General features: G+C 39.0%; 1 protein-coding gene across 1 annotated transcript; it reads right to left on the bottom strand.

The window, feature by feature from the left end:
• Positions 1 to 486: 486 nt before the first annotated feature.
• Positions 487 to 2,356, bottom strand: LOC306830294 (tripartite motif-containing protein 16-like). The gene is made up of 2 exons (XM_079353681.1): positions 2,314 to 2,356; positions 487 to 1,700 (listed from the first exon to the last, which is right to left on the bottom strand). The coding sequence occupies exon 2, from the start codon at positions 1,679 to 1,681 to the stop codon at positions 542 to 544; it is 1,140 nt and encodes a 379-aa protein (XP_079209807.1). The 5' UTR covers positions 1,682 to 1,700; positions 2,314 to 2,356; the 3' UTR covers positions 487 to 541.
• Positions 2,357 to 10,369: the final 8,013 nt, after the last annotated feature.

Raw genomic sequence — 10,369 nt, forward strand, 5'->3', positions numbered from 1 at the left:
AATGAAATAACCTCAAGCACTTACATTTCAAATGTCAGAGTCCATTTTTAATCAATTTGTTGAAACAACAAAATTCATTTAGCAAAAAGAAATCATTCTATACATTCAATTTCAGATGTTTCGAAATCAAAAGTACAAAATGGTGAAAATATCTTATCTACATAAAAAAAATGCCCGGTGCTTTCTCTCTTCAGACCCTTTTATTAGAAAAAAAACAAAAAACAAAAAAAACAACAAGTACTCATTGTAAACACGTTTAAAGTGAAGAAAAGTTGAAATGTTGATGCAGAGAAAACTTCTCTTGAGCTGAACTCAAATCCTCATGAGCAGTAAAGCCTCTGTGACTAAACAGAAACAACAGAGTTATTTAAAGAGACTCAAACATTTACAGAACAAGTGAGAGGATGTAAAAGTACCGCCCATAAAGTTTGATTGACAGGTGAACAATGTAACCACAATCAGCTCTCATTATTCAGCTCATGAATAATGATCAAGTTAAAGTATTAAAGTTTAACACACTGTTCCTATAAATGACTTCTATCTATTTCAGTTTACACAACTCAGCACGGCATCCATAATAAATAAAAAGTCCAGCATGTAGAGGCTGAGTGAATGTGGTCTGGACTCTGTGGAGGAGAGTCATGGTTTCAGAGATGCTGTAGAAGGACAGAATACCTGCTCTGTGATCCAGGTACACTCCTACTCTCGAGGACAGAGGACCTGAGACACGAGTGCAGACATCGTTGTACCAAAAGTAATAACTGTTGTTGTTACAATTCAACATCCAAGATTTGTCATTGAATCCAAATAAACATTCTTCCCAGCTTCCTGCTCTGCTGATATTCTTGTAAGCGACTGCAACACGAAGTGCCCTTCCTCTCCTCTCCACCTCCCAGTAACAACGTCCAGTCAGACTCTCTTTACTCAGGACCTGATATTGATCAGTGAATCTGTCTGGGTGACGAGAATAAGCCTGTCCTTGACCCTTGTATGTCACTTTTCTGTTTCCATCAGATAATAACAGCTGTGTGTTTGCTGTGTTTGGATCCAGTGTGATGTCACATGAATACTGTAAGAAGTCATCTCTGGTCTTGGGTTCTGGTTGTGACAGTAAAACATCCACTTCAGTCACACTCAGAGAGACGTTTGTCCAGTTCTCTCTCAGGACGTCCTCTAGTTTAGCTCTGACTTCTGACACAGTTGCTGTCACCTCCTCAAAGTACCTCAGAGGACGGATGTTGATGCTGGGTGAGTGTATAGATTCAAAGAGGGGTGGCAGTGAGGGGTAGTCGTGTAGAAACTGGTTGTGGTCCTGTGTGTGTGAGAGCTTCTCCAGTTCAGCGTCTCTCCTCTTCAGATCAATGATCTCCTGCTCCAGCTTCTCCTGAAGCTCTTTGACTCGACTCACTTCAGTTTGCTGCTGGGATCGGACCTGCTGCTTCACATCAGAGTGACGTTTCTCCATGAGACAGATCATCTCAGTGAAGGTCTTCTCACTGCCCTCCACTGCTTTATCAGCAGAGACATTGATCGCCTCCACCTCCTGTTGGAGCAGCTTCACATGTTTCTCTGTGTCCTGGATCCTCTGCTGGATGTTTTGTCGACTCCCCTCCAGCTCTCTCTGCTTCTCTGTCCTCTCTGCTGCAGCTGGGACTGTGTCATGGCCTTTATGTTCCTCCATAAGTTGCTTGATGCTACACCTATGAAAAGGAGAGAAATAATCAAGAGATTGATTCTGTTATGTTTTCTCATCAAGAGCATTTAGTAGAATCAATAAACACTACAACAAAGGTACACATTTACACAAAATCTCATATCTTAAAATGAATAAAGGTGGAGGCAGGAAGTGCACATCTTCTTTCACCAACAATGAATAACAGAAGTTTTACTGCCATGAATCCTTTTTGCAAGATTTTCTATCGTCAAACATATAACCATTGAGCTTTACATGTATTTGTTACCCCACACCACCATTTTTAATTTTGTTCTATTTGAATGATGGCATGAAGTCACATGAACTCACATTAGTACTTGAGTCACACCTCAATTCAGTGTTTCTTATTAAAGTTTGTGAACACACTGAACATCCCACAGCATGTCAAATGTCTGTATCCTCCAGGATACAAAAACCATTAAAGGGTTAAACTGGGAGCAGCTCATAGACGTGCATGAGTCAAAATACACAAGACTGTAAAACATCTTTTAAACATACTTTTAGCTCACTGAAACATCAAAACTACAGCGTCATGAAGCTCTTTACATATTAGTAGGATATGTCAGACATGTTAGCTGTGTTTATGATCATAAACATACCTGAAAAGGAGAGAAAAAATCAGGAGTGATTCAGATGTTTCCTCAGCCGAGCTTTTAGTAGAATGAGGAATACACTGCATGTGGGTGCAGACAAAAGCAATCGATCCCAGATAGAAAACTCAGTAGATCACAGATAAACGTCACTAAATCTTCACGACAACAACAAATCAAGTAAATCAGGTCTATGAAATTTTTTTTCTGAATTTTAACCTTTTATTTTAACATTTGACTGATGTTTAAGTATTTTAAATATTTTACACTTTTAATCATTCTCAGTGTGACTTCTCGTGACTAAATTGATAATCTAAATTTCTTTTGATCCCCTTTTGAAGGTTGATGGATGTCCCCGCTGTCAGAAGTTATTCAAACTGTTGCCCCAGTGCTTCATCCAATCCAAGTCCATGAACCTTGGAGCATCCTTGATATCGATCTTATTGGTCTGCTTCCTAGGGCAAACAGTAGCTTTACATTGTCTATTCAGTATGTGTAGCCACCATAATATCTAAAAGAGAGTGATAAAGAACATTTTACTATGCACAAAATATTAAACTTAACCATTGTAACATTCAAATGTGTAAAATTATGACATTCATATTGTTCCTTTAAAACTTAAAAGCAAATATGAATTAAACGTATATCTATACTTTTATCATGACTTTCATGCTTCATCAAAAGAAATCACCGCAGTATTTATCATTTCAGCACACGATAGCAGTTGTCACTGTGTCCACAGACAATCCTTTTACATTTTCTGTTTGTCTTCCTTCAAAATAAGAGCATCCGTCTTTTCCACGTAACTAACAGGAAGTTGTCACAAAACCTTTAGAAATATATTTACAATTAACACACGCACTACCATACTTCTGGGTCACCCTTTGAAGGTTGTAAATGCAAAGTTGTTGGTCAAAAAGAACATAGAAATTGACAGACATGGATGGATGCAACATATCAGAATCAGAGTGTTTTTTATTGCAAAGTACCTTTAGATATACAAGGAATTGGTGTTGGTGTAAAAACAGTTAAAGGAAATAAAGCCAAAATAGCAAGAACTTAAATAAATCATGAAGTAACTACAACATACAATGTACAATTTAAAAATGTGAAAATATCAGAAACACAAATGTAAGAAATGTGCAATCTGTGCAGTTTATAATGATATATATATATATAGTACAGTACAGACCAAAAGTTTGGACACACCTTCTCATTCAAAGAGTTTTCTTTATTTTCATGACTATGAAAATTGTAGATTCACACTGAAGGTATCAAAACTATGAACTAACACATGTGGAATTATATGCAATTATAAACTATAAACTATATATACAAATATGTCTTATATTCTGGGTTCTTCAAAGTAGCCACCTTTTGCTTTGATTACTGCTTCGCAGACTCTTGGCATTCTCTTGATGAGCTTCAAGAGGTAGTCACCTGAAATGGTCTTCCAACAGTTCCCAGAGATGCTTAGCACTTGTTGGCCCTTTTACTTTCACTCTGCGGTCCAGCTCACCCCAAACCATCTCGATTGGGTTCAGGTCCGGTGACTGTGGAGGCCATGTCATCTTGCGCAGCACCCCATCATTCTCCTTCTTGGTCAAATAGCCCTTACACAGCCTGGAGGTGTGTTTGGGGTCATTGTCCTGTTGAAACATAAATGATGGTCCAACTAAATGCAAACTGGATGCAATAGCATGCCGCTGCAAGATGCTGTGGTAGCCATGCTGGTTCAGTATGCCTTCAATTTTGAATAAATCCCCAATAGTGTCACCAGCAAAGCACCCCCACACCATCACACCTGCTCCTCCATGCTTCACGGTGGGAACCAGGCATGTAGAGTCCATCCGTTCACCTTTTCTGCGTCGCACAAAGACACGGTGGTTGGAACCAAGGATCTCAAATTTGGATTCATCAGACCAAAGCACAGATTTCCACTGATCTAATGTCCATTCCTTGTGTTATTTAGCCCAAACAAGTCTCTTCTGCTTGTTGCCTGTCCTTAGCAGTGGTTTCCTAGCAGCTATTCTACCATGAAGGCCTGATTCACACAGTCTCCTCTTAACAGTTGTTCTAGAGATGTGTCTGCTGCTAGAACTCTGTGTGGCATTGACCTGGTCTCTAATCTGAGCTGCTGTTAACCTGCGATTTCTGAGGCTGGTGACTCGGATAAACTTATCCTCTGCAGCAGAGGTGACTCTTGGTCTTCCTTTCCTGGGGCGGTCCTCATGTGAGCCAGTTTCTTCGTAGCGCTTGATGGTTTTTGCGACTGCACTTGGGGACACTTTCAAAGTTTTCCCAATTTTTCGGACTGACTGACCTTAATTTCTTAAAGTAATGATGGTCACTCGTTTTTCTTTACTTAACTGCTTTTTTCTTGCCATAATACAAATTCTAGCAGTCTATTCAGTAGGACTATCAGCTGTGTATCCACCTGACTTCTGCACAACACAAATGATGGTCCCAACCCCATTTATAAGGCAAGAAATCCCACTTATTAAACCTGACAGGGTCCACCTGTGAAGTGAAAACCATTTCAGGTGACTACCTCTTGAAGCTCATCAAGAGAATGCCAAGAGTGTGTGAAGCAGTAATCAAAGCAAAAGGTGGCTACTTTGAAGAACTTTGAAGACATCTTATTTTTTTTACGATCTAACAATCTTCCTTTTATGTTGCACGTTCATTTGTACAGCAACAGATTTATTTACAAAGTGCGTTGTAGCAAAGTCCCTTTACACTAAAACTGCCACTGAGGTATCAAAAAGAAAATTCTTCTCAACTTTGGACTTGTAGAGAGGATAATAATAGACCAAGGGATTGAGTTTGTAGATGAGGTATGTTTGAAATGTTTTATTTAACTTAGTACTTTTTGCACATTTAGGTTTATTAATGTAAATATTATTTATCTTTTTTACCTTGTTTTATTTTATTTACCGTACCTTTTTTATCTACATTGCACCGTGGGGAGGGGGGAAACGTAATTTCGATTTCACTGTATGTCTGACATATTTTGGAATTGACAAATAAAGAACCTTGAACCTTGAACCTTGATGTGTGGCATAGAATTTTTGTAAAGAATTTGTCAAGCCAATTCTTATGCACTATGCTGCATCTGTGCAGGTCAACCACGCTCTTGGTGTGAAGCACTGCATCACTGCATTTCATATTTTCTCAGATTTACCTGAACAGAAATATTGCTCAGGACAGAAAAAAGCAGACATATAAGACATGCAAAAGATGGAATGTGAAATCAGTTCACTTAAAAGTTGGATATGAGGTCCAAAAGGCAAACAAAAGAAAGGTAGGCCGAAAAGGAGGACGGCTAGAAAGGAACTGGTCTGGGGTCTCATTTATAAAACTGTGCGTAGAATCCAGACTACCGGTAAATATGTGAGAAATCGATGTTGTATAATGATGAAAACACATTTTGAAGAAATCTATTGACAATTTTATGCTCATGCGTTTTGAAGGTTAGAGGCTGTAGCACGGGTCACTCGCTAACTGAGCTGTTATTCTCATCTCCCACACAGATAAACAAGCGAGAAATGTCAGACTACAGTCAAACCCACAACAGTAAGAGATCTTTATATCCCTAACCCCTTATTTGTTTTGACATACTTGACAATCTCTCGACAGTCTTACCGTTTCTCTCCTAAAACAAGGACATCAGATGAAATACGGGCACTCGTAAAGTGGAGAGCGGGAAACAAAAGTCTTTTTACAAGAAGGAGTGGCAGGGAGTGGTTCATTTTGTGTGTGATTCTATAATACTGTTGTCGGGCTGTTTGTGATGTACTCTGTGTTTTGTGTATGTATTTGCTTTGGTAGGAATTGTCTGTTTGTCTATGGTTTGAACAGTAACGATGCTGTGGGAAATAATTTCCCAATGGGGTCAAAATGCATGAAAATATTAAAATTGGGGGGGCGTTGTCTGAGCTCTGGGTCTGCCTCTCTGACTCACTACCAAAACCAGAGAGTAGACAACGAATGTTGAAAGTCACAGGATTATATACGATGAGATGCCTCCTCTCAAACGTTTGTGTGCTGTTTCAGCAGAAGTTTTGGCAGAGGTGGGGAGATGTTCGTGTTGCACCTGGAGAAGACAATAGAGAATCTGTGCTGCAAGCTTACAGCAAAAAAATAAAGAAGAGGTACATAGAGGCACATCATTTTAACAGTCCAATAATTTGGTAAATGGTTATATAATACGTATAAATATTGTAAGTTAATTTAAGTTATTGTAAGGCTCACTAAATGTGCGCGTATGAAACAACGACCGGCTTTAATGATTATAAATGACGTGTCTCTTTCAGTAAATTCGATATTTAGTGAAATAAAATGAGAAGCAACATCATTACATTCTGCAGGCTTCAATTCACCACTTTGCCGTGTGTGTATTCCCCATGCGTCCAAAATATACACACGCATTTTACCGTCAAGTTTGTTTTTATAGATACTACATGCATATAGATACAAACTTGAGGCCCTGTTTTGTGCGTACGCAACGGTTATAAATGAGACCCCTGGGCCCTATGTCATTGCCTTTCAGTCAGATAAGGGTGTCGCACATCAGGGGCTCAGCTGAACCAACGTTTCACAGTTTAAAAATAGATTAATAGAAAAATAGATTAAAAACAAATTTTAGAGGTATTATTAATGTTAATACAGGGACACGCTGTAAATGGACTGGTTATTAGGTAGTTGCGTAATAGTGTATTCTTGTAATCAGAATCCGAAGAGCTCGATATCCCTCAAGATGACAGCCTCCAAGGTACATGTTGGTAGGATGGTTGTGAAATATTAGTAGTATGCTGGCCCGCCTAAGTCTTCGGTTAGAAAGACTGCAGCAATCCAGTAGTCCTCAGATGGTACAATTGTGCCTTGATTTTCTGAAAGAAACAAACAAAATGTATTATCAATTACATACTCTTTGTAATCAAAAAAATGATAGATTACTTAAAATATAATTGAAAGTTATGTGTATATTTTTGTCATGGTTGTTGTCTGGTTTTGTTTCTGTATTTAGTCTTGTTTTAGTTTTCATTCTTTCCCTCGTGTTTCTGTGTATGAATGATTCCTAGTGTGGTTTACTTCAGTCTTTAGTGTTTCCCTGTATCCTCCCTTGTAACATCTGGTTTACGTTGTGTTTTCGTTGTCAGGTTTTACTTTCCAAATGTCCTCAGTGTTCTGGGGTGCATTCGGATTGTCCCTCCTATCTACTTTCACTATCCACGTTACCTTAACCCGTGAAAATGTCACGGGATTAAGGAAAGGAGTTAGGAGAATTCATAAAGGAATTAGGAAAACGTAATCGCGTTGTTTCCACAATCCATCCGCACTTTGACGAGGTGACGTAATAATGTGAAGACGGCGGAGGTTAGTGACGTCTGCCGTAGTGAAACTAGTTTTCCAAAAACTGGACTACTAAAAGCACATGTAAAAACTTTCCTCTGCGCCTCTTTTACCTGTGATACTGGAATAAAAGGAAATGAGCCTCAGAGTAACAGAAGTGTAAAATAAAAGAATGTCACATTGAGAATGGTTGGTCACGCTCACCTTCCTGTTCAGTCATAAATCAGAATTAAATCGAAAAGTATGATTTTAATGAAACTGCTTTATGTATTCAAGATATAGGCCTACATAATGTTATAGGCATACAAATGTAAGACAGCATAAACACTTAAGTGAATGAAATATGTTGAATAAAACATGGCTAAAACTGTCTCTGATAATTTTTTCTTGAAAGGCAGAGTGCTCTGTTTAATGGCGATTCTAATCTGATATGACTTTGAATATCATATCACACACAAATCAGTAATAATATTACATTGACATTATTGTGCTTTGAAGTTGCTATCACTTAAACATGTTATGATTTGGGTTTTTGTTAGTGTGTGCATTTTTGTTGTTTGGTTTCCCTGTTTGTCTTCTCCTCCTGTGTGCTCCCCTTCCCCTTGATTACCATTTGTTTCAGCTGCACAACCAGGTGTCACTCATTCCACGACTCATCAACTCCTCCTCTTAAACCGGCTCTCCACATGCAGCCGGCGCCAGATTATTGTCAACCCTCCGTGCTCCCAGTCCAGACCAGTGGGTGTGGACTGTAGCTGTTTCCGTTCTACGTTCGTGAAGCTTTTTTACGGCCCTCATGGGCGCTGTCATCTTGGAATTTTGCAACCAGAGTCTGCGCAGTAGGGTCCGGCGGGAGGAGCCCTGGCAACACGCCCCGCCCATCCAGCGTACTGCTTTGCCGACTTACGCATTATGCTTACACACTCAGCTCCGCCAAAAACCAGAATTTTTGCTGCTGGATATTCAAAATTCAAACAGATCACTAAGGTTTGTACAAAACCACCATATATCTAAACTTAATCAATTTAAACATGGAGAAAATCACGCTTTTTATATTAATTATTTATTAATTATATTTATATTTATTTAACTCTGTGGGTTATTAAACCTTTTTTCTTTGGCAAAAAAACCCGAACTAAACAAACTATTTTAAGCTAAGTTAGCAACATAAGCTGTGTACAGATCTTCAGATGCAAAAAACATGTTGTATGATAGAAAGGTAGAAAGTAGTGGTAAGAAATGCACATACAAAATTAATATCAGCTGTAACAACTTGAAGTCTATGCACATTTACATCAACATTTACACTATGTGTGAGAGTATATGTGTATGTTTCTCTGCATTGCTGTGTAATTTTTAAATTAATCAATTTTATTAAGGTTTCTGTTTGTATGGGCATTTAATGTGGTTATTTTATTCGGTCTACCAATTTGATTAATGATTGTATTTTATTATCCAGAGAGGGAAGGAGGAGAAAGAGAAGACAGGAAAGAAAAGACCAGTGAGGGAAGAAGAAAGACAGGAAAGAAGAAAGAAAAGACCAGTGAGGGAAGAAGAAAGAAAAGACCAGAGAAGAAAGAGAAAGAAAGATGGCTGATACAAGAAGTAAGTATAGAAATCAGGGTTGTCTAAAACATCACATTTTGATGTATGAGGTTAATTGGAGGGTTATAAAAAAAAGTTCAATGTTTCATAAATGTTTTTTAAACAATACAGCCTTTTAAAGTAAAATAAACAGACTGAATGACACACTAGAAAAAAGTTTAATCTAAAGGTTTTTCTTTTCATTTCACAATTTACAGAACCCAGGATATTCATCATAGGGGACAGCCTGATTCGCCGTGGGGAAACGAGGGCAAGGGAGACCATCGGGACCAACCTTGGTCTGGATGCCCGGGTCCAGTGGTTTGGCTGGGGTGGCATGGTGTGGAGGAACTTTCTCCCTTTTTTTCATCAATGTCTCCAAGGAAGAGCTGTGCCAGATGTCCTCCACATCCACTGTGGCGGGAATGACCTTGGCCGTGTGAAAGGTGTCAGGCTCGTTGCAGGGATGAGGCAGGACCTGCAAGACCTCCATCGGCAGTTCCCCAGATGAGGATCATCTTCTCTGCCATCACCCAGAGGAGCCGATGGGGATCTTGCAGCCCAAAGAGAATGAACAAAGCCCGTCTCTTTGTGAACAGTGTGATGGCTTCCATTGTTTGTTCTGTAGGTGGATGCATTGTGCATCATCCTCAGATAAAGTTTAGGGATCTTGGCCTTTTTTTGAGAGACGGAGTTCATTTCACCACTTTGGGAAATGACATTTTTTTAAATAACATCACCCTTTGTTTGAAAGACCAAATCCAGTAGGATGGTGCTGGATGTGGTGTTTCAAACATCATCTTTTCAAGGGGAAAAAAAGGCCAAGATTTACCTTTACTTTAGAAGAGTCTGATGTTCAATCATTCTATTGTTTAAATATGTGACTTCACCAGTTTGTGGTCTTTTTAGCAAACAAGGGTAGTCATCGCACTGTTCAGATCTGTCACAGCTCTTCCTCTCACTTTCTCTTTTCTCTCCTCTCACCTTCAACTCTGCTTTACCCCTGCCATTCCACCTGATGGTCTCCCTTACCTTTTTTTTCCCCCACGGCGAACAAAACTATGTCATAGTCCGCTACATTGTTTATGTGTTCTAAATAAAATGTGTTTGATTTGAAACTTCTCTC

The sequence above is a fragment of the Symphodus melops genome (assembly GCF_947650265.1).
Source record: "Symphodus melops genome assembly, chromosome: 1".
Lineage (NCBI taxonomy): Eukaryota > Metazoa > Chordata > Actinopteri > Labriformes > Labridae > Symphodus > Symphodus melops.